The sequence below is a fragment of the Myotis yumanensis genome, unplaced genomic scaffold (genome assembly GCF_028538775.1).
Source record: "Myotis yumanensis isolate MYYU_CA2020_CCGP unplaced genomic scaffold, mMyoYum1.0.hap1 SCAF_16, whole genome shotgun sequence".
In the NCBI taxonomy this organism is placed as follows: domain Eukaryota; kingdom Metazoa; phylum Chordata; class Mammalia; order Chiroptera; family Vespertilionidae; genus Myotis; species Myotis yumanensis.
In genome coordinates, this window is record NW_027223767.1 from 8,963,078 (window position 1) to 8,988,509 (window position 25,432).

The following is a 25,432-nucleotide window of genomic DNA, read 5'->3' on the forward strand; positions in this document are numbered from 1 at the left end:
GTTTCATTATCACATTCTCCTACTTCATTTATCTTGATCTTGATTTCCTAGAAATGCTTCCCAATTTCTTCCTTTTTTTCCCCTAAGCATCCTTGATTTTATTGAGCCAACATATACTGAAATGCCTGAAGCTCTTACTCTTTTCACCATATGTATATATAACTAGCAAGACTCTTTAGACAGGAAAATAAATGGAACACATACCCTGCACACCACTGCAACTGTTCTTCTGTGTCCATACTGTTAGGATGTCTAGATGAATACTGCTTTATGCATCCTTCTGCAATGCAGCTCTATTAATTCCGGAAATTTCCACAGCAAACTCAGTCTGCTAGTTGCCATGGAAACTGCCTGCTTCCTGGCATTACTAACAAAATGAGTATCTCTGCTAAGATCTAAGGTAAAGCAAAAGGAAGAAAACTGGAAAAAAATGTCTAAAAAAATTGCTCAAGACACTCCAAATATAAATTTTCAAATTCTGATGTCCATATTCAGTGAACAGAATAATTTGTATTAACCATACAAATCTGCAGTATTTTGAAGCAGTACAGATTTATGGAATAGAAAGTATTTTTATCACTGAGGAAAAGGGTATATTAGAGAGAATAGGGTAAACATTAGTGTTTGCATGCCGCTGCTATAGACGGCACATTCACTAAGAGCTGACGGAGGGTCAGCTGTACTCAGAACTTACCATTACAATAAATAGTATTTCTAGAATGTGTTTCTTACAAAACAAAGTCAAGAAAGCTGCCCAAACCAACAGGTAACAAGTTTTCTTAAGATCTTTCCCTGTTTGAAGCCAGTCTCAACTGGTAGCTAAAACTCCTTCCCCCAGGTACATAAGTCAGAATAGCTAAAGTGCGTCCCAGGAGTCATCCCGTCCTTAGACACAGCTGACCACCACCCCGTCCACCTGCCCTTTGAAACAGTGCTTGGTTTCTATGACATCACACCCTACTAACCTGCTTCCTACCCTCTCAAGTGTCTTTCCCATCTCTGCCTGCTGTTCCTCTTCTATCCACCTCTAAATATTAGATTTCCTCGGGACTAAGCCCTGGATCCAATTCTCATCAAGACACTCTGTCTCCCTAGACAATAATATCATCTATATGCTGAGGACTCTCAACCTGTAATTCCCGATATACACTCTCCTTTGGGTAGCTAAATTCTTGTTTTTCTACACTCCCTCATCCACAGATACCCATACCCAGGGGCCCCATCTCAGTAATGGCAACTGAACCCATCATCTGACCCAGAATTCTCGAAGTCACTAAGAACACTTTCCCCTCTTTCACCACCCACATTCAAAATAGTATCAATATTTGTTAATGCTACCTTCACAATTTCTTGGAATCTGTCCATTTCCCTCTATCTCCACTGTCATCAACATTTATCATTCATTGTCGCCCATTATGTTTCAGCTACATGACCACAACCTTACTAGGACTCCCTAAGTCCATTTTTGCCTCCTTCCAAAACATACTGCACAGCAACCAGAATAATCACTTTAGAATATCGATCAAATCATGTCATTCATCTCATAACCCTGCAGACCTTCCCTCAGCACTTTAGATGTCATCCCAAGCCTTACCAATAAGGCCATACATTATCTGGCCCATGACTACCTCTCCACACTTATTTTAAATCCACTTTCCCTTCTCATTCAATCCTAATCAAACTGCCATTCGTTCAATTCCATGAAAAGCTGAATCTTTCCCACCTTGACATCTTGCAACTTCAAAGACAAGCTATTCCCTGCATTTGGGACCCTCTTTATCAGTCAGTCCCTTCCTCAAATCTACTAAAAACTACACAAGCTCAGAAATCTTTAATGACTTCAACATCTCCACTCTAAAGCAGGCTCCTCTTCCATTCTCTCAGAGTATCTGGTTCTTTTCTTTCAATAATACATATACTAGTTATAATCATACATAAAATATAATTTTTAAAAAATATACAGGGGTGGGCAAATGTAGGTTTGCAGTTATTTGTATGGAAAATACAATAATTAACAAATAATACAAGAATAAACTGACCCCCGTACTCAGAACTGTAAGCCTACTTTTGCCCACCCCTGTATATTTTGCTGAATGCCTGTGTCTACCGCTATACTTTAATCTTTATGAAGTAGCAATCACACTTCTTTATTTTAACATGACACACCCTGTGTCCACCATAGTACCTGGTAGAGCAGAGACCCACCCTTCCTAATGCCGTGACCCTTTAATACAGTTCCTCATGTTGTGGTGACCCCCAACCATAAAATTATTTTCGTTGCTACTTCATAACTGTAATTTTGCTACTGTTATGAATCGTCATGTAAATATCTGATATGCAGGATGTATTTTCATTGTTACAAATTGAACATAATTAAAGCATAGTAATTAATCACAAAAACAATATGTAATTATACATGTGTTTTCCGATGGTCTTAGGCGACCCCTGTGAAAGGGGTCGCGACCCACAGGTTGAGAACCGCTGGAGTAATGGATACTTTCAACAATAAAGATATATTTAAAAAAATTAAAAATGCGCCATGGCCTTAGCCAGTTTTGCTCAGTGGCTAGAGCATTGGCTCTCAGATTAAAGGGTCCCAGGCTTGATTCTGATCAAGGGCACATGCCTTGGTTGCAGGTTCAATCCCAGGCCCTGGTTGGAGTGTGTGCAGGAGGCAAACAATCAATGTGTCTCTCTCACATCAATGTTTCTTTCTCTCTGTCTCTCCCCCTTTGAGCCCATCTCTAAAAATCAATGAAAAAATATCCTCAGGTGAAAAATATCCTCAGGTCAGGAGTAACAACAACAAAAATTTAAAAATGAGTAATGCGTGCTTCTGGTAAGAGAATTCATTTGGTGCAGAAAGTTATAAAATAGTAAGCTTCATGCCATTAATGTTTCTCTCTGAAGATTAAACCCTATAAGTGTAATAGGTCCTTGCAGAAAAACTTGTTCAAATATCGAAATATATAATAATTTGTATAAATCCGTGAAAATATTTATATAAAAAGCAGTCTTATTGTACGCTGCTTTGTAGCTTGTTTTTCACTTAGTACATCTTTATTTTTATTTTTTAAAATATATTTTTATTGATTTCATAGAGGAAGGGAGAGGGAGAGATAGATTGAAACATCAATGATGAGAATCATTGATCTGCCACCTCCTGCACGCCCCCTACTGGGGGTCAAGCCTGCAACCTGGGCATGTGCCCTTGACCATAATCAAACCCAGGACCCTTCAGTCTAGTTGATGCTCTACCCACTGAGCCAAACCAGCTAGGACTCACTTTGTACATCTTGAGGATACTTCTGAATTAGCACATTATTCTTTTTCAATCAGTTATATCTCTGTTATTACATTGTATAGATGTATTATATATTTATCTAGTTTACTGACAGCCATTAGATCATTTTCATTTTTAAATTGAAAACAGTGTTTTAAAGAGCAACTTTTGGTGAAATGTATTTTTTTTTAATTAAAAAATTGTTTAATCCTTCACAGTGCCAGTTTTTGACCCTTCTATCTTAGGAGACTGTGAAAGTGGCTGTGTCTTCTCAACCTTGGCACTATTGGACATTTTAGGGTGGATAATTCTTTTAAGTCTTGTGTAGGATGCTGAGCAGCATCTCTGGACTCTGCCCACTAGATGGCAGGAGCACCCTCCTCCCCTGGTTGAATGATCCAGGACCACTGGCACAGAGAACACTGTAGCTTCACACAGGTGGTTACTATTACCTCTCTCCTAACTGAGGAACTGCCAAAGTCCTCAGGAATAAAAGGTGTGTTCCTCCTATCTTGGGGTTTGAGTGGATGACAAAAAAGGGGAGCTTGGGAAATGGAATAAGGATATCTCAGAGTCAGGGAGTGCATCAAAGCTTTCTGAGCAACTGGTAGCTGTCAGAAACCAAAGCAACCCAACACATGTTCTTTCATGCATTTAGCAAGTTTTTGTTGAATACCTAACCTCTATTACAGTGGTTCTCAACCTTCCTAATGCCGTGACCCTTTAATACAGTTCCTCATGTTGTGGTGACCCCCAACCATAAAATTATTTTCGTTGCTACTTCAAAACTGTAATTATGCTACTGTTATGAATCGTAATATAAATATCTGATATGCAGGATGTATTTTCATTGTTACAAATTGAACATAATGAAAGCATAGTGATTAATCACAAAAACAATATGTAATTAATACATGTGTTTTCCGATGGTCTTAGGCGACCCCTGTGAAAGGGTCGTTCGACCCCCAAAGGGGTCTCGACCCACAGGCTGGCGACCCACAGGTTGAGAACCGCTGGTTTAAAGGGTAACATGAACTATTTGAATGGAAAAATTATGGACCATTTGGGCTTTCTTTATATTTTTCTGTATCAGAGGGGTTGGGGGGGGGGGGGTGGTAGGGAGCTAGAAAGACTAGTAAATGTTCTTTTACAATAAAAGCACAATAGAGATAGCATGTCCTGCCCGGCTAGCATGGCTCAGTGGTTGAGCATCAACCTATGAACCGGGAGGTCACGGTTCGATTCCTGGTCAGAGCACCTGCCCAACTTGCTGGCTCGATTCCCAGTTCAGGGCATGCAGGAGGTAGCCGATCAATGATTCTCTCTCATCATCAATGTTTCTATCTCTCTCTCCCTCTCCCTTCCTCTCTGAAATCAATAAAAATATATTATTAAATTTTTAAAAAGACAGCATGTTCCTACACATTTCCTAGGAGAATCTGACTACTGAGGAGTACACCATAGCTTATGTAACTTGACTGGTGTTCTATATTAACTCTAAAAAGATACTTGATAAACTTTGTAAGAATTTTACTCTAGGATGCTTTCAAGGGAAACCAAATGGACAGAAACCAAATATGTCACAACACTGCTCTACAGGCATAAGTGCTGAATTCAATAAAAAAAACAATGTTCACCCTGGCTGGTCTTGCTCAGTGGATAGAGCGTTGGCCTGTGGACTGAAGGGTCCCAGGTGCGATTCCGGTCAAGGGCACATGCCCGGGTTGCAGGCTCAATCCCCAGTAGGGGGCGTGCAGGAGGCAGCGATCAATGATTCTCTCATCATTGATGTTTCTATCTCTTTCTCTCCCTCTCCCTCTCTGAAACCAATAAAAATATTTTAAAACACACACACAATGTTCACATGCTTATCACTTGACTGTTGAAGCACACAGTACTTTGAGAACAAGGCTGTTCAGGGAGAGTAAACGATGTATTCATAATTTTTACTGTTAGATTCCTGGCTTTTTAAAATTGAAGTATCATTTTCATACAGTGAAATGCACAGATCATGAGTATATAGGAGGATGAGTAAAGAAATGCACACACCTTATACATCATCACTTAACAAGATGCAGAACCTTCCGTCACCCCAGAAAATTCTCTTGTGCCATTCGTGTCAGTTCCTCCTCAAACAAACACAGCTCTGATTGTGATAAAATCAGATATAAGTTTCACCTACTTTAGAATATCATGTAGATAGAATCAAGCAGTGTGTTCTCTGTGTCTGGCTTTTGCTCAGCATTTTTGGAGATTCATCAATGTGATTGTGGGCATCAGTACTTTGGTCTTTTTTATTTGTTGAGGGTTATTTCACTGAATATTTAGCTGGCCATCCATACCTAAGAGTTCCTCATCGATGGATCCAACCACACATCAAAAATTGAAAAAAAGCTATGTTGTTGCTGACATGTGCTAAGTAGTTAGGCCTGTGATGGTGGGATCTGCACTAAACATGCCCACACTAAACAATACAGTATAACTACTTACACAGCATTTACATTGTATTACCTACTATCATTAATCAAAAGATGATTTAAAATATATGGGAGATGTGTGTAGATTATATGCAAATACTACATTTTATATAAGGTAAATATATATAAGCATCCACAGATTTTGACATCTATGAGGGGTCCTAGATCAATCCACACCAAAACCGAGGGATGAATACACCAAAACTTGTTGATCCATTCTCCCATCATTGGACATCTGGGTTGTTTCTTGTTTGGGGGCTATTACAAATAAAGTGTTTATAAACATTTATATGCAAATCTTTCTGAGGACGGTTTCATCTTCTGTAAATAAGGAGTAGAATTATTGAGTAATGAGATAGATGTAAGTTGAATTCTGTAAGAAACTTATCAGAGTTTTCTTACATGGTTGTACCATTTTCTACTCCCCTAACAATATATAAAAAGTCCAATTACACCATATACTTGCCAAAATACTATGTAGTCTTTTAAATTTTATCCATTCCAGTGGGTATGTAATGGTGTGAATAGAAAAAATATACATATACATACACACACACACACACACACACACATACATTTGTATATATACTGTGTCCCCCAAAAAATGTATAGACACTTTTCTAATACCTCAATTGAGTTTCTTTTTTTTTTTTTTTTCAGATTTAATTCATTGGAATTAATAAATATTCAAAGTCTGTATACATTTTGGGGGGGCACCCTATATATACCTACTCCCCCCTTCCTGGCACAGAGCTCCCAAAACCCTTGTAAATTCCTAAGTGATAACAGCACTAGGAGTATCTTTTGTTCTAATGAGGTGACTGGGGACTCCTGGATGGGGGCCGATCACCAGAAAGACCAAGACATGATTAGAAACTTGGAATTTTCAGCCCCAGGCCTCCAAAGTGCAGAGAGGCTGAAAATGGAGCTAATAACTGATCGTGCCTGTGTGATGAAGCCTCCATAAAACTCCAAAGGGTGTTCCGAGAGCTTTCAGGGCGGGGAACACATCCACACAAGGAGGTGCTGGTAGCCCACCCAACTCCACGGGAGAGAAGCTACTGCTCTGGACTCTCCCAGATCTCACCCTATGTTTCTCTTCATCTGACTGTTCATCTGTATCCTTTATCATTTCTTTTAATAAACTGGTAAACGTGTTTCCCTGAGCTATGTGAGCCACTCTAGCAAATTAATAAAACCTGAGGAGGTAGTAGGAACCTATAGTCTGCTGGTCAGAAGTACAGACTTTTGACCAGCACCTAAAGTGGGGATGGGGTCCCGCCGGCGTGGCTCAGTGACTAAAGTATCTATATATGAACCAGGAGGTCATGGTTGGATTCCCAGTCAGGGCACATGACTGTTGTGGGCTCTATCCCCAGTAGGGGGCATACAGGAGGCAGCCCATCAGTGATTCTCTCTCATCATTGATGTTTCTATATCTCTCTCCCTCTCCTTTCCTCTCTAAAATAAATAAACATATTTTATATATTAATATATGTGTGTATATTTATTTATTTATTTATTTAACTTGCTGCCTGTTTAGAAATGGTTGGAAACCTCAACAAAAGCAAGGAAAGCAGACATTCCTTTAAAAAGCAGAACTTTGCTGGACTATAGGTTAAAGAACAGGGAAATCTTTTAAATGTCTGCCTAAGTCTCTGATTCAAGAACATAGATGAATTAAAACAGCAGTCACCAACCTTTCAGACCTCACTGACCATCAGTGGTCCGCGAACCACCAGCTGGCAACCACTGATTTAAAATACCAAAAGTAAATTCATTTTTAGCAGACAAGCAACTCAACATTATTTATCATTAATTTTTCAATAAACGTTCCAGAATTAACGCTCGATCCCTCGCCTAGAAACATCCAGGTTAAAGAGATGATACCATGAATCTCCAGGGGTGAGGGGCCACACAGACAGTTAGGTCATCCACACCTTCTGCTAGGAATCACTTCTCCATGAATCTCTCACTCAGGGAATGTGCCAAGCTGGCAGGTACACGGAGGCAGAATGTGGGGCTGAAGGAAATATTAAATAGCTCTTAACTTGAAGAAGTACCATATGAAAGCTTTAAAACATTATCTCACACAGCAGCATTACTCACTATACTCAAAAGGTAGACACACCCAAATATCCACCACAGACGAATGATAAACAAAGGTCATATACACATGCAATAAAATATTATTCAGGCTTATAAAGAAAATTCTGACATGTATTACAACATACATGGAGTATAAAAACATCATGTTAAGTAAAGTAAGTCAAAAACAAAATATTGTGTAATTCCACTTACAAGAGATACCTAAAGTAATCATATTCATAGAACAGAAAGAGAACAGGGGCTGGCAGGGGTAGGGAGAAGGAATGAGGAGTTAGTGCTTAATGGCTACAGAGTTTCAGTTTGAGAAATGACAGAGTTCTAAAGATAGATGGTAGTGACAGATGCACAACAATGTGAACGTGTTTAATACCACTGAGCAGTACACTGAGAAATGGTTAGGTTTATATTATGTATGCTTTGCCACAATAAGAAAAAGTTTGGGCTGGCCAGTGTTGCTCAGTGGTTGAGCATTGACCCATGAACCAGGAATTCACGGTTCAATTCCAGGTCAAGGCATATGCCCTGGTTGTGGCCTTGATCCCCAGTATGGGGTATGCTGGAGGCAGCCGATCGATGATTCTCTCATCATCTCTCTCTCCCTCTCCCTTCCTCTCTCTGAAATCAATAAAAACATATTTTATTTTTTAAAAAAGAAAGAAAAAGAAAAGGTATGCAGCAGTAAATCTAAACCAGCTTGGGGGGAGGGGGGTGAAGGGAAAATCTAATAGTATTTAAATTGGTGTTTTAAATTAAAAAATAATATTTCTTTATTGATTTCAGAGAGGAAGGGAGAGGGAGAGAGAGACAGAAACATTAATGATGAGAGAGAATCATTGATCAGCCGCCTCCTGTATGCCCCCCACTGGGGATAGAGCCCGCAATCCAGGCATGTGTTCCTGGCTAGAATCGAACCTGGGACCCTTCAGTCCACAGGCCAACACTCTATCCACTGATCCAAACCATCTAGGGCTATACCTATAAATATTTCTTCCATTACTATCATTTTTTGAAAGTGCTCCACTATAGAAATTCCAAATTACTGAGATTGTGTCAACAATTTTCAGAGATGGAAAATAAAAAACAAAAAACAGCACCTTTTAAAGTGATGTATACTGGTGGCTTTCTCACTTAGGAATTAACCAGAGATGTCCTAGGCACATCTCTGGGAATGAGAACACACAAGACTACAGAGCCCTCTCCCTCCTTACAAACACTTAGCCTATGAAGCTTAAGTATGAGATTTTACATGATCCCCAGTATGGGGTATGCTGGAGGCAGCCGATCAATACCCCCCTCCCTTCCCTTCCTCTCTTCTCTCTTCTCCCTCTCTCTCTCTCTCTCTCTCACACACACACACACACACACACACACACACACCAAATCCCTCTCTTCTAACTCATCGTATAAAATAATGAAAGTCATGACCAGCCAGTGTGGCTCAGTACTTGAATGTCAACCTATGAACCAGGAGGTCGCAGTTCAATTCCAGGTCGGGGCACATGCCCAGGTTGGGGGCTCAATCCCCAGTGGGGGGTGTGCAGGAGGCAGCCAATCAGCGGTTCTCTCTCATCATTGATGTTTCTGTCTCTCCCTTTCACTTCCTCTCTGAAATCAATAAAAATATATATATATTATTTTTTTTTAAATAAAATAAGAGTTAAGTGGCTGGAATAGAAGCCAGAACTCCAAAATTAACTACAATGATTAATCCATGATAATCTACACTGATAAAAGACAAACATGCAAATTGACTGTACCTTCGCTATGCCTTAAGCCACGCCCATCAGCCAATCAGAGCTACTATATGCAAATTAACCCAACCAAGATGGCGGCCGACAGCCACAGAGCTGGAGCAAGCAGGAGGCTTGGTTGCCCCAATGATGGAGGAAGCCAAGCTTCCCGCTTGCCGCGGCGGCCTCTGAGCTCCACTCAAAGCAACAAAATTTCAATTATAGAAGGTAAATAAACCCCAGATACCTGCTTTCAGCCAGCCGTGGCCACGGAGCTGGAGCGACCAGGAGGCTTCCCTCCCGGCCACCCTGGCCGGCTCTGAGCTCCTCTCAAGGCTACAAAGTTTCAATTATAGAAAGTAAATAAATCCCAGAATAAAAAAAAAAAAAGAAAAAAAGGAGAGGCTGAAAGCTTCTGTTGCCAGGGGGAGGGGCTTGGCCAGCCTGAAAACGGCCCTCAGCCCCTCACCCAGACTGGCCAGGCATCCCAGTGGGGACCCCCAACCCTAAAGAGGGTGTGGCCAGCCTGAAAACAGCCATCAGCCCCTCACCCAGGCTGGCCAAAACTCCATGGGGTGAGGGTCCCCACTGTGGGGGGGGGGGGGGGGGGGGGGGGCTTGACCAGCCTGCAAACAACCATCAGCCCCTCACCCAGGCTGGCCAGGCACCCCAGTGGGGACCCCCACCCTGAAGGGGGTGTGACCAGCTGCAAACACCCATCAGCCCCTCACCCAGGCTGGCCAGGCACCCCAGCGGGACCCCCACCCTGATCCAGGACACCCTTCAGGGCAAACCAGCCGGCCCCCACCCATGCACCAGGCCTCTATCCTATATAATAAAAGGGTAATATGCAAATTGACCCTAACAGAACGACTGGGAATGACTGGTCACTATGACACACACTGACCACCAGGGGGCAGACGCTCAATGCAGGAGCTGCCCCCTGGTGGTCAGTGCGCTCCCACAGGGGGAGCTCTGCTCAGCCACAAGCCAGGCTATGGCTGCCAGTACAGCGGTGGTGGCGGGAGCCTCTCCCGCCTCCTCAGCAGCGCTAAGGATGTCCGACTGCAGCTTAGGCCTGCTCCCCACTGGCAAGTGGACATCCCCTGAGGGCTCCCGGGCTGCCAGAGGGATGTCTGACTGCCAGCTTGGGCCCGATCCCCCAAGGAGCGGGCCTAAGCCCGCAGGTGGACATCCCCCAAGGGGTCCCAGACTGCAAGAGGGCATAGGCCAAGCTAAGGGACCCCCCCCCACGAGTGCACAAATTTTTGTGCACCGGGCCTCTAGTCCTAGCTAATTAAGAGGGAATATGCTAATTGCTGCCCCGCCCTCAAAGATGGCGGTGCCTCAGCCACAAGATGGCCAGCAGAGGAGGGCAGTTGTGGGCGATCAGGCCAGCAAGGGAGGGCAGTTAGGGGTGACCAGGCCAGCAAGGGGGCCGGCAGGGGAGGACAGTTGGGGGCAATCGGGCGGCAGGGGAGCAGTTAGGGAGTGATCAGGCTGATAGGCAGAAGCGGTTAGGGGCAATCAGGCAGGCAGGCAGGTGAGCGGTTGGGAGCCAGCAAACCTGGATCATGAGAGGGATGTCCCAACTGCCGGTATAGGCCCGATCCCCATGGACAGTCGGACATTCCCTGAGGGGTCCCAGATTGGAGAGAGTGCATGCTGGGATGCTGGGATGAGGAACAATCTCCCTCCATCCCCCCCCCCCCCCCCCCCCCCCCCCCCGGCCACCATGCACAAATTTCATGCACTGGGCCTCTAGTAAAGTATAAAAGATAAAGCTTCCACAGTTTAACCAGCAATAAGTGCCTAGATAATTTATAATTAGTGTTCTAGTTTTAAGATGAAGCTCTCCTGAGTAGGCACATCACAGGATGAAGAATAGTAATGATTAACTGGGGGACTTTAAAAGTTCCTAGATGTTCTGTGGCACAATTAAGCCATTTTCTGCTCAAATTAATAAAGATAAATGAGCTAGTAGAGATTCTCTTGGTCTCAACAAACTTAGAACATATGGTTCCAAAATGTTTAGCTTAAGGCCCAAAATGTATTTGTATGCATCATTATTCATTTCCAATGTTAGCTTTTAAGCTAGTGTTTCTTCTTGTACCATTCCGATATGCTGTGAAGATAAAGGGACTGTTCGTTCAGAGTCACAATTGTATTTGGTGCATTCTAAATGATGCAGTACACTGAGAGCATTCACTCCCTACTCAGCATGACGAAAACACAGACCATAACAGAATACCTGCTACTGTTCATGTCAAGTTTATATACAGAACATGATTTTAGAACAAGCCTGACACATTTACAAAAATACCCCTGGGCTATTTTAAAGACTTATAGTGCCTAGATAATCCAATCCTGATGGAAATTTAAAAGGTAGCCACACATTTTCCTTTAGTTTTTCCTTTCACTCTTTAGTTTTACAGCTTAATCTTTCACTTAAAGAGCCCAGGAGCATGTTAACATTTGTTACATCTGAGTCAAGCATGTCAAACTCGTTTATTTAAACAAGACATGCCACCTGCCAGCCACGAGTTTGACATGCTTGATCTAGGTAGTAGGTACAAGAGTCTCTATAATAAACTCATGCTTTACATGTTGGAAACATTTATAATAATTTTAACCAATGATAATTAAAAACAAAGATTTCCTGTTCAGGTTCTCTCCTCACTCTCTAAGGACTTGCATAAAAATAATATTTTTTTTTAAAGAAAGTAATGGAAAAACTAAGAGATTTAAACAAATTTTCTGAATGCCTGAAAGCAGACAAAATGTCTAAACAAAGCAAAACTGATTAATTCCATGAGAAAGGGACTCAATGGTTTCAGACTTATCAGCCAGCTGCAGGCAGGACCTTGTTCTGATCCTGCTTCAAACTACTCAAAAATAAAGCTGAAAAATATACTTATTTGTATCAAAAATACATCAAATATACTTATTTGATGACATTCAAGATTTATTTATTTTACCAGATATAACAATGGTATTGTTACTATGTTTTTTTAAAGGAGTCCTTGTCTTATAGAAATACATCCTGAAATGTAGCTGAAAAGTATGTCTGAAATTTGATTAAAACTAAGGGGCTGGATGGGTGGGGAGAGGGGAATTGAGGAATAGATAAAAACAATATTGGCCACATTAGCTGCGGACACTGCTAACACTGATTGATAAATACAGACAGATTCGCCTACCACTCTCTAGTTTTGTATGTATGACTTGCAACTTTTCATAATAAAAGGTTTTTTTTAAAAAAAAAATAGTAATAAAGAAAACTACTGCCCATAACACAAGGTGGAAGGGAGCATACGGCAGAGATGAGAGATAAGCAATGGTCCCAGCAGAACCTCAGAGGGCATCCACAGTAGGAAGGTATGGAGGCCTAGAAACAGATGAGTTCATTAAAAGTCTTTCTAGAAGAAAGGTCTAGTCAGTTCCTCCTTTCCTCTCTAACCTCACCTCAAAATAATAATAAAAAAAAAGCATGTCTCTAAAGAAAATAAACATACTATATGGAAAGAACTAGGCCTCCTAGGGTGACTGTTGGTCCTACTTATTACTCTGGCATCTAGAATACTCACGGCCTGACAGGCAGTTCTCAAACCATTTGCAGAAAACTAAATAAAGTCAAGCTCACCAGTTGACCTTCAATAACCAAAACTTCCAATCAGCCTTCTAATTTCCTCATCCTCAACCATCTATGGACAATAGAGAATTTTAAGGCAGTGGTGGCAAAAAAACTAACACAAAGGAGAAAGACAAAGATAAAAGAAAAACTGACCCTTTAGGAAATGATATAGAAAAGACTTTAACATTCCAGATTTGACACCCATAAACCATGAATAAGATATTAAGAAAAAGCCACAATCACTCATAGAAATTAAAATAAAATTTTCTATATTAGAGTCAGAATATAAAGGAAATCTCCTAGGTTATACAGTAAAAAATACAGAGATGGGAAATATGAAAGAAAAGTCAGAGAACCAGGGAATTCAAGAGGTCCGACATCCAAAAAACACACATTTCAGGAAGAAAGAATAGGAAAAACATGAAGGAATCTATTTTTTTAAAAAAAAAAAAAAGCAGAAATTTTTTCAGAAACAGATACATGAATCTTAAAACTGAAACAGTTCTTCCAGTACACAGAGTAAGATGATCCAAACCTAAGCATATCCTCATATAATTATAGAATACCAAAAATAAAGAAAAAATGCTAAAAGTTTCCAATGATAGAAATTGGTAATATATAAATAACATCGCTGCTACAATTACATAAACCTATACATGATACGTATCCAAACTTAACTTGTACTTACATTCACCAGAAAGCCATTCTCCCTTCTATCTATTCTCTATTTGTCTTTCAAAATCCCATTCAAATCCTGTTCCCTTTGTTAAACTTTTCATCAAGTTGTTTATCTACTGTGATCTTAACCTTGCTGCACCACTCATTCATTTGAAATTCAATCTGTATTACTACTTACTTCTGAATTGCTGTAGCCAGCTATCACTTCTTGGAATTTATTTAAACTATTGGTTCACAGGAAGTAAGAACAGTCTTAATTTCTTTTTAAAATCTTTTACAGAATCCTGCAGCCAGGAGACCTGAAACTTCTTCTCGGGACATAATCTTAACTTCATCAATGGCTTATAGTTCATCTTATCTTTTCCTAAATTCATAAAAAAGTATTACCTATATAATAAAAGCCCACGCGACCATTACAGCAGAACAACCAGAACAACTAGTTGCTATGATGCACACTGACCACCAGCGAGCAGACAATGCAGGAGCTGCCCCTGGTGGTCAGTGTGCTCCCACATGGGGAGCACCGCTCAGACAGAAGCCGAGCTCACGGCTCGTGAGCGCATTAGTGGTGGTGGGAGCCTTTCCTGCCTCTGCGGCAGTGCTAGGAGCAGCGAGCCAAGCGGTAAGGAGCAGTGAGTAGGCAGGCGGTAAGGAGCGAAGGGTCCCAAACTGCGAGAGAGCGAAGGCCAGGCTGAGGGACAACCCTCCCACACCAGTGCACGAATTTTGTGCACCAGGCCTCTAGTATATATATGTAGGTAAAGTTGAAGGAACTTTTAGGAGGAAACACATATAAATAGCACAGAGGTAATCTTTTTTGAAACCCCCACAAACTTTAAGTTATATTTCCTAATTGCAACTACTTACCCTAAATAGGGACCAACAGTAGTTTCAGTGCTGACAGCACAAAATTCAGAGGAAGAACAAAGAAGGATTCCTCTATGGAAGGGGTGGGAGCATAGAGGAGATATGCTGCCCTGAGTAGTGAAACAACTGTCTTGGACCAATATCTAAGAGGCAGTTGCTATTCCAACCCAGATAATAAGCCAGTGCAGTAAGAAAATTCAAACAAAGTCTGGGTCTAAAATTTTATACACCAAAATCAAATTCTAGAGCTTCTATCAAACAGTAAAAATGCCTATAACCTTGCCCTCTCAAACTTTTAATACCTGCTGGGAAGCAACAAAGGATAAGAAACCTACTGGTTACAGGATTATGATGAAGTAGATTTAACAACAACAACAGAAAACACCTGATGGACTCAAATTTTGCAAGAAAGGTTTTTTTTTAACCCTCTTTATTGTTTACTGTTAACTTAAAAAAAAAAAAAGACTTTTGTCTATGAATCCCTATACATGAAGAAACTCTTGAAGGAAGAAAGTTCCAATATATGTGAATGTTTTCCAGTTCTAATACAAATCAGGTTGTCTTTGTCCAAAGTGGTTTAAAAAAAAAAGGACGAAGACTATCTCTTAAGTTTGGCAATTACTGCATAGCCTTTCTTTCTTAGACTTCAAACATATGGTTCATCTAGCAACCAAAGTTAATAGACTATGTTCAAGAACCAGCTTTCACTAAAATTTCTAGGAAAGGAGGAAGGAGGTTCTTCTGAGTGTTTCCTTGCGCTGAGCTCTGACTAATCAAGCAGTAGTAAGAGTTTCCTTCCTCAATGCTATAGCCCCCACTTTTCAGGCTGAGCTCTAACAAGAAATTCCATTATGAACATCAGTCTAATTAAATTGACAGACACTATTCCCAGTCAAATAAACTGTTACTCCAGTTTTCATTTAAAATATTTTTCACTCCCTTTAAACTTATAGGTGAAAGCATAAGAGCAGATATACAGGCACACATTATTCCCTTCTAGACTGCTGTTTTAAAAATAAAATATTTTCAGCATTTCTACTGCAATATACTCTTCCTTCTACCAATTTGTTAGTGTTTGTAAATACAATGCATACCTAACATCAAAAGACAAGAAAATAGCAATAAATGTGCCTCTTTAGGAAAAATAAATATACTTGTAGTCTAATAAGGTATGAATACAAATTATTAAGAAATTATTAAAAACTATAAAATAATTTATTCTGACAGGTTTTTTTAACCATATCTTTCACCACTTGCCTTAGAGTTCTCAATACCAGAACTGGATGAAAATTATTTTTATGGACATAAATATAAATGCAAAGCCACTACTTTTGTTAGATAAAGACATTATCTATTAATACATCACTTCGACTCAATCAAAGGTTTCTGTGAAGTATTATTCTGAAGGTATTATTTTAAATTAACAGATGTTTCTAATAATTTCAGTGACATGTTACAACATCCTATCTATTCTTAAATAAAAAATATTTAAGGAACAAATTTTAAAAATAATCACTGACACCTGTACACACCGTTTCGATTTACTGTGACATAGAAATCTCACAGAAAGTCAGTTTATTAGGAGTAGGAATCTATTTTGTCACCTAGTCAGTGGGGATGACTAATGCAGATATACAGGAAAAAATAACATTTTCTAAAAATCACTTACAATTTAAATGGAAATCCAGAAAGAAAGGTATAAACAATATTCTCAGTTCAGTAAGAAAGAAATTAAAAAATATAAATATATCAAAATCTTTAGTTATTTTTTCCTTTCAAGTAAACTTTAAAAAAGAAAAATTGTGTTTACCTACTTCAAACTACAGCACCAATAGCTTTCTATTGAAGTTCAAATAGTAATATTTCTAATGGCCCATAAAAATAATGGAAATACCAATCCCTCAACTTGAAATAATCCATAAAATGCAGTAACTTTTAAAACCTTTGCTTGAGTTGAGTCTTTTATTTATTACAGAAATACTCACATGTGTGGGTTTTGAACTCCTGTAGGATTGGGATTCAGAGTAAACCTTGCTGTAGATTTGAAAGGTGGATTTGCAAAATTCAACTTCAGTGCTTTGCGTTTACCTAAGAAATAACAAATAAAAAGTAAAAGTTTCAAGTACTATAAAACAGGTACTATTCTGAGGGCAAAAGAAATTCATATCAAAAGGCAGAAAAATTTGCTTTAACATATAGTTAACATAATGTTCTAAAATGCAACCAAGAATTTTCAGAATTAAGGAAAAGTAAATCAAAATGATCTAAAGTTGTTACTATCCATAAATCACTCAATATGCTCCAGTAAAACGGAAAACAATGCTCAGTGCATCCTTTATATTGTTCAGAGATGCTAACACTTTTGCAAATAAAAATACCAAAATGAAAATCATTTACCTCAGCAGTAACACTGAAAAATGCTAAACCTTTCCAGTGTTATACTTTAACGCCTTAGTTTAATAAAAATCATTTTCCCTCAAATACGCTATAAACAACTTAGAGTAGAATCTGAAGCATTCGCAAGCACAATGGGCTAAAAAATATCATGGTAGGGTCAACTTCAAATTAATAATAAAGGTATGCCAAATAATAATTTATTTGGAGCAATTTCTTTGGGAAGGAGGAAGGTATCAATGTTTTATATCAAACTAACAAAACATGTCTATTATAAAAAGCCAGAAATATCAGAAAAGATAAAACAAAAAATATATAAAATATAATATATACATCTATAAAATACAGATTTGAAATATTTATATACACTTAAAAGTCCAATTACCCCAAACTAATCATTGTCTGTTTCTGACTATTTCCTATACATAGACATATTTCTTTCTCTACAATTAAAATCAGACCGTAATACCGTTTTGTAGCATGTTTCACCCACTGACTATGTTTCTTTCTATTTCAATAAATCTTATAAACCATTTCTTTAGGATTCTAGTATATGGAAACTGTAACTAAGTTGGGATTTTAAGCATTTTTAAGCCCATCTTGGTTTCATTACATTTTAAGGATACTTGTTCGGGCATTCACTCTTCACACTTTATTATACATATATGTCCCTACCCAAACATCTCTGCAATCCAAACACTTTCCCACCTCTGTGGATTCAAAAGATGAATTAGAGAGCTCAACCTGTGTATCCCGGTACTTGGATGGGATTTGGAAGTTTGAGTGTGCACACTAGCTGGACAAGACCGCAGAATGCACAGAGCTCTTGGCAGAGTTCCAATCAGCTCTCAGGGCTGGGCCTTCTACAGGACGTGAATTCCGAAGACCAGACACATCATTTCAGAGATAAGCACAGTACGACATGAATTTTCCACATAATTTGCCTTTCAGTTACCAAATATCTACCAAATAGCTGGTTTGGCTCAGTGGATAGAGCGTCAGCCTGTGGACTGAAGGGTCCTGAGTTCGATTCTGGTCAAGGGTACATGCCCGGGTTGTGGGCTCAGGCCCCAGTGGGGGGTGTGCAGGAGGCAGCTGATCAATGATTCTCTCTCATCATTGATGTTTCTATCTCTCTCTCTCCCTCTCCCTACCTCTGTGAAATCAATAAAAATATATTTTTTTAAAAATGAAAATAAAATCTTGGGAAAATCCTTGCAATACAAAATCAGAAACTCTAAATATACAAAAACATCACACAAATCAATAAAAATTTAAAAATTGGCAAGGGTATAAACAATAAAGAAAAATTATAAAAGAATTATTAAAGGCACTCACTAACACCAAAAACAGTTAAAAATTTTATTCATGTGAAATTGGCCAAGTTTAGAGGTTTTATTTTACACATATGCATATATATTTTTAATGATAACATATAATCAAAGTGACTAGGTCAAATAATCACTAGTATAATGCATTGCTGGTGGAAAAGTAAATTGATATAACTTTTCTGTTGAGAGGTTCAGCAATATACAAGAAAGATTTTTAAATAAATGTGCTCTTCTACTTCTTGGAAATCTGTCTTTAGGAAATATTTAAAGGCAGATTATTCTCAGGCCCTGAAACCTGGCGGAATTTGTCCTGCTGGATTTTGAAATTGCTTGGGACTGCTGCCTCCTCTCTTCCTTCAATTGTCTCCTGTTCTCCCTTCAATTTTATCCAATGCCTGACCCACCACTGTATCTTGGAAGCAGATAACTGGCCTTCTTGTTTATATATAAAAATGGGTCGCATTCAGTCTCACCCATACCTGATGTAGAGGATTCTGGTGGTCAGATTTAAATGCTGGAGCTGATAACGTCCAGGTGAGATCTGGATTGGACCTGTAGGGTGAATGTACTTTGCACTTGGGGCAGATGTGAATATTTGGGAGCCAGAAGGCAGACTGTAGCAAACTGAATGGTGGACCCCAAAGATAACAGGTCCTAATCTTTGGAACCTATGAATGTTACTTTATATAGTAAAGTTTCTGAAGATAAAATTAATATAAGGGCTTTTGCAATCATAAATTTGAATAAGCTCAAAGTCCACAAACACCCCAAATCAAAGCTGAACACCACGTATCATGTGAAGTACATCTGAAACCACCCGGTACATGGTCCATCACCTCTATATGGTGAAAACTGATAAAACACTAAGATCAAATGTAGGACAATGACACAACAAAGAATCATTGTGAAAACTACCCAAAGAAAAAAACCAAAATTGGTCCTTCCTTCAAACACCCAATTTTAGAGGACAGTGGCTCACCTCTGCAGGCAAACAAAATATATTACTACAATTAAAACTTACTCAAACTGTTTTATTGAAAATAAATATTTATATATGATGCACAACACAGAGATTCTTTTTCAGCATTGCAATCACATTTAAGCAAAAATTAATTGGGGTCTTCAAAGGACATTTATTGCAAAAATGAATAAGCACATGTGTAATGGAATATGACTTAACTTGCATAAATTAGATGTAAACACACTCTATACTTCAGAAACATCTGCAGCTATCTTGAAAATTACCCAGTATATATTCTGATCTTTCACTAGCAAAATACATTAAATAATTCTATAAACTTTAAAGCTCCTTTAAGCAGAGGTGACTGAGAGCCTAAAGCTGGTGCCAGGGCGTTTAGGATAAGATCAAGTTACATAACCTGTTCTCCATAGTGCCCCCAACTCTCTAAATCAGGGGTCCTCAAACTTTTTAAACAGGGGGCCAGTTCACTGTCCCTCAGACCGTTGGAGGGCCGGACTATAGTTTAAAAAAAAAACTATGAACAAATTCCTATGCACACTGCACATACCTTATTTTGAAGTAAAAAAACAAATGTTTTCGGCAGGCCACATGTGGCCCGCAGGCTGTAGTTTGAGGATCCCTGCTCTAAATGATCAGTTAAGATGAACTCACAAGGCAGTGTTAAGGAGGAAAAGGAACAACAGCCCAGAAAGTCAATCAAAGGTGAGCTTCAGGGAAGGACAGTAAGAGACAACTTTACAATACTCTGGAGAGGAATTTCCTGGCTATCTGTAGATCTGTAGGCAAGAGCCTTTTATGTTTGTTTGTTTAAAACATCTTTCCTCTCATTAACTTTCTCTAAGAACCTCTTAAGTACTGGTCTTTCTCATCTTTAGCACAATGAGCTAAAAAATATCAAGGTAGGGTCAACTTCAAATTAATAATAAAGGTATGCCAAATAATTAGGAGCAATTTCTTTGGGAAGGAGGAAGGTATCAATGTATTGCAACCTGTCACCATGTATTCAGATATTTTTAATGGCAAAACTATAAATAAGACATTAGACTACAATGAATTTTTTCTAAAAGCCTGCAACAACTTCCATAGGAAGAAAAGGGTACAGGGAAAGAAGCAATACTATAACTGGGCTGTGGAGATTGTTAGAAACTAAGAGGAATTAAAATATTTGTACAACAGGGTTTAAAGTACTTGATTAAGAAAGATTATAAACTTGTGATTATAATTACCCCTTTGGTGAGATTGTCACCAAATAATCAATTCCTAACCAGTCAGCAGAGATAAACAGATCCTCCCCTTTATCTGCAACAGGCTAGAAACCAGGTATGATCAAACATCTTAAATTATTTATGTGGCAGGAGAAAATATCTTCTCTCCTATAAGAAAAGATTGTCTTTATATATTTAAAGCCTAATTTCTGTGCCTTATGTAGAAAATGCTCTCAAATGTTTATTGATCTGAAAGTAAATTTGACATGGACAGCCCCAGACAACTCAGTGTGGGTTAAATTAGCTAGAATAAGTTTCTATTGTTTGCAACCGAGAACCCCGACTGATAAGAAAAACAGTATCTGTCCTCAACCCAAAATGTTTCCAAAGCATGGCTATATCCTTTAGGGCAGCACTGCCCAACTGTCTCATGTTCTGGCTTATAGAGAAAATGAGGACGTTTGTTCAACACACTGGGAAAATTAGAATCATAGCTAGTCCAGAGGCTGGCCTAATAGATCAGCAGCCTCAAGCCCCACTCAGCCATTCCAAGATCTGAGGGTACCAATCTCTGCACCACCCTTGAAATTCTGGTTTCAAAGCTCTCCCTTAAGAGAACACCCAGTACAATTTAAACAACCTTGCTCACATCATCATCTAAGACAATTTCTTCTTCAACAGTTCTCATGAGAGAAGCATTCCCAAGCATGGGATCTTTAAGAATATTCAGAACTATGATTGAAGAACAAGAATTTGTCCAAGCATATCTATATTCACTAAAGCCTAAGAATATCTTTTTTCTGTAATTTTGACTACAGAGCATCTCACAGGGTCACACAATATTAAAGTTAGAAGGAAGGTATCTTTCAGCTGTATTTGGCCTTAAGCAAGATAAAGAGCCCTGAATATTATCCCTCCATTTATCTTCTCAAGTAATACAAGCCTTTAACATCACTTTCATAATATTCTAAGCTGAGCCAACAGCTGAGTTCAACCTTGGTCAAAGATATCATGAAGGGCAGTAGAGAGTCTACCACTCAAAAATGGAAGATGACCATTCTCTGCAATCTAGATTTCCAAAAGCATCTCTCCCCCACCTTCCATAGATAAGAAAAAGGTGTCATTTCCCTGTTATTTATTAAGCAGCAGCATTATGTATAGTTTCCAAAACCACCAAAACCAGTCCATCCTCAGAGAGATACTATGTTTACACTGGGTCCAGCTTGTAAACTGCCGGGAGCCGGTCCATCCTTGCTGCTTGACACAGTCGCTGCAGGAAAGAAACATCTGCACAGCATATGTTTCAAGGGACCTGGCATATATAGCATATTGTTCTTATATGTTTGCTCCCTTTAGCGCCATGTGTTTTAACCAAGGTCACCTCTCCGAGAAAGGTTGTTTCCCCAGGTGGGGATCTTTCCCTGAGGTTAGGGAGGGGATACAACCCCTTAATTAAGTGCCAGGCGGGTAGTTAAGCTACATAATCTTTACTCCCTGGAATGGAGATAAGAAACGCCCTAACCTTTGTAATAGAAATTGACAGGATTAAAATCGGCTGGTATAAATATGGATGTAACAAGACAATAAACATCAGAACCTCATCAGTTCCTAACCAGAGCTCCGACCAGAACTTTGGCTGGAAATCCTGGCTATAGGTCCTGACTAGGCTGCTGATCAACTGAAGGCTGTCTTCGTGTCATTCCTTCTTCGCCGACTCCGTCCACACCTTTGGGGACCCCTGGACCCGCTGGGATTGGACCCCAGCAGTAAACCTCTCCCATCCTCCTCAAAGCTGTTCCCATCATCAAATTGTGAACTATTTTCTGTTCTAAATGTTTAACTATTTTGATTTATCTTTAAGCTCTGAAAATCATCTGTAATAGGTAACTAGAACAAAACAGCAGTTCAACAAATATAGGGTGTCCCATAAAAATATACAAACACTGAATAATTATAAAGGCAGTGTTCATTAAAGTAAATTTCATTTTCAAAATTGAGCTGTCAGCTGTTAAAGTGTGTATACATTTTTTGTGGACACCCGGTATTTATTGAATTAGAATTATTAGGTTGTTTTTTTAATAAACATTGCACTACCCTCTCATACAAGCTAGTGGGCTTCTTTTCTTTTATTGTACCATTAGAGGACCGGTACACAGCTTTGTGCACCAGTGGGGTCCCTCGGCCTGGCCCGCAGGGATCGGGCCAAAACTGGCTCTCTGACATCCCCCAAGGGGTCCTGGATTGGGAGAGGGAGCAGGCCAGGCCAAGGAACCCCACCGGTGCACAAATCCATTCACCGGGCCTCTAGTATGCATATAAGATCTTTGGTTAATCTCTTTCCACCCTCCACCCTCCCCCCTTCACTCTGAGATTCATCAGTCTGTTCCATGTTTCCATGCCTGTGGTTACCACTCCTGCGTTGAGCATCTGCCCCCTGGTGATCAGTGTGCTTCATAGGTACCGGTTGGCCAGTCGAATGGTCGGCTGGTCACTTAGGCTTTTATGTATATAGATAGTGAAGCAAGATTCTGTTACCATTATGATCAGAATGCTCCCACCCAACCCGTAAGAATGGAGACCATCTGTAAAATATTTTAGTCAATCTACATATTTTCAACACCGATGATCTCACCAAATTTGAAATAGTAAATAGCAAAGTTCTTATTATTGACTAGAGGCCCAGTACACGGGATTTGTGCACTATTGGGGGGGCGTGGCCTGCAGGAATCAGCCCGCTGTGGGAGCGTTGCTCATCCTGGTCAGCCGAGCGGCTGTGGACCCGCCCTCTGAGTGGCTGCTCCTGCTGCAGGCTGATCTGTGCAAGTGCACTGACCACCAGGGGGCAGCTCCTGCATTGAGCATCTGCCCCCTGGTGGTCAGTGTGCGTCATAGTGACTGGTTGACCAGTCATTATGGCCGTTCTGCCATTCAGTTGCCGGGCTTTTATTATATAGGATGGCAATAAAGATCACTGAAGGACCTGTACTGTGTAATAGCTGCCTCTAAAGGAATGTGTTTTTTTTTATATAACTGGGGGTTATGTGGTAGATTGTTATAAAACTAGTCATCAATGATTCAAAGCTCCCTGTGTCCATACTTCTTTGTAATGTGACTTTACTGTTCCTTCCATTAAGAGGTAAAGTCTATTTTCCTACCTCTTGTATCTGGGTTGGCCTTGGGATTTGCTTTGATCAGAAAAATATAGCAAGCAGAAGGAACGTTTAATGACTTCCAAAACTAAGCCTTTGAGGCCTGTGGCTTCCACTTTTAGTTTCTTGGAAAGTGACAGAATCTAAACACAAAGCAGTTCAGTCCGGCTTCCTTGGTAATGAAAGACCACAGGGAGCAAGAGGTCCAGAAATACCAGCCATCCCAGCTGAGCTTCGTCAGCCCCAACAGACCTACTACCTGAATGCAGACATGTGAGTGAGCTCAAGGGAGACCAGCAGAACTGCCACTCAGCTAACAGAATCCTAAAAATTAAATAGTTGCTCTTTTACACCACTACTCACAGGCCAAAGGAACTAGGTAGGAATAGTCAGTCCCTCTTAAGTACCCCCACTACCCCCACGGGAATTCCATGGAACCCAGCACAGCAGAAACTGAGAACTTGCAGTACAATGAATGAGTCACTCATATAATACCTTCAAGAATACTGGTGACTGACCTGCAAGTATTCAGAGCATCCCAGCTAAGGTGTGTATGTGTGTGTGTGTGTGTGTGTGTGTGTGTGTATGTGGGGGGGGGGGGGGGGACCTTAAATTCTCAAATTCTCATTTCTCCCTTGGCTTTCATTCTTAGTACCTTATTTTCAAAACAGAACAAGAATCCAGAATAACTTTATGTAAATAATTATTTGTAATCACTGGTTATGAAATGAGGAATACACAAGTCTCACTACATTACCAGGTATATTCAAACAATTTCAGAAATGAGGAAATAGAACAGTAGACAAGAACTTAATTTCATTTCCTCTTCTGCCTAAATTACTACAGTAATGAGTGCCCTAATTTATTTCATAAGTTCCAGAGAATAAGAGAGGAAGTAGGTTGGGCTTGGAATATAAGAAATGGAAAACTGTCAGTTCTATCTTAGACTTGCAATCTCAGGCATTCCAAATATTAAATGAGCAACTATCAGCTAATATTATATTACCCCGCTCCTCTTCCATCTTTGATACCTAACAGTGAGCAAAAATTCATAACTCTCCCTTGGAACTCTGAAATCCATCAATAAAATAAAACACTGTTAATGATCCATGCAGCTATGCATTTTGAAAACTGAACTGTTCTGAGTTTAAGAAACCAAGTAAATATGCCAACAGCTACCCTTTTAACACATTTTAACACTTTAGTATAAGATGGGTTTTGGAGAAGTGCAATATAATAATTTACATAGCCATACATGCAGAAATATCACAATTATACACAATCGTAGTGTGCCAGGCAGTGGAAACAAAATGACCTATCCACAGTTTTTACTTGGCATCCTGCCAAAATTATAAAGAAATGTGGTAGGAGGAGGCTAAAGGATAGGAATAGAGGGAAATTTTATTTCTGCTAGATGCTAAATGATCACCACTGAAATACTGGTAAGGATAAAAACAGGGATATTTCTACAGTATAGTCATTTACACATCTGTAAACCCAAGATAAAAACAATTCCTTACTTGGCAGTACTGCTGTGGTGAGGATCACTATACCTTAAAAATACAATGGCTAGTAAAGAGTAGTTATGAGCCC

The 25,432-nt window shown here is 39.6% G+C and overlaps 1 protein-coding gene across 7 annotated transcripts in view; it reads right to left on the reverse strand.

Moving 5' to 3' along the window:
• Positions 1–25,432, reverse strand: part of MAP2K4 (mitogen-activated protein kinase kinase 4) — a 119,755-nt gene that overhangs the window by 67,822 nt on the left and 26,501 nt on the right. For 6 of the 7 annotated variants that reach the window (XM_070395108.1, XM_070395106.1, XM_070395110.1 and 3 more), the window contains one exon: positions 16,764–16,866. In XM_070395108.1, the coding sequence (XP_070251209.1) occupies positions 16,764–16,866 (103 nt within the window). Of the gene's footprint in view, positions 1–204; positions 310–16,763; positions 16,867–25,432 lie in introns of those variants that run through there. The other variant, XM_070395111.1, reaches the window with a different exon arrangement.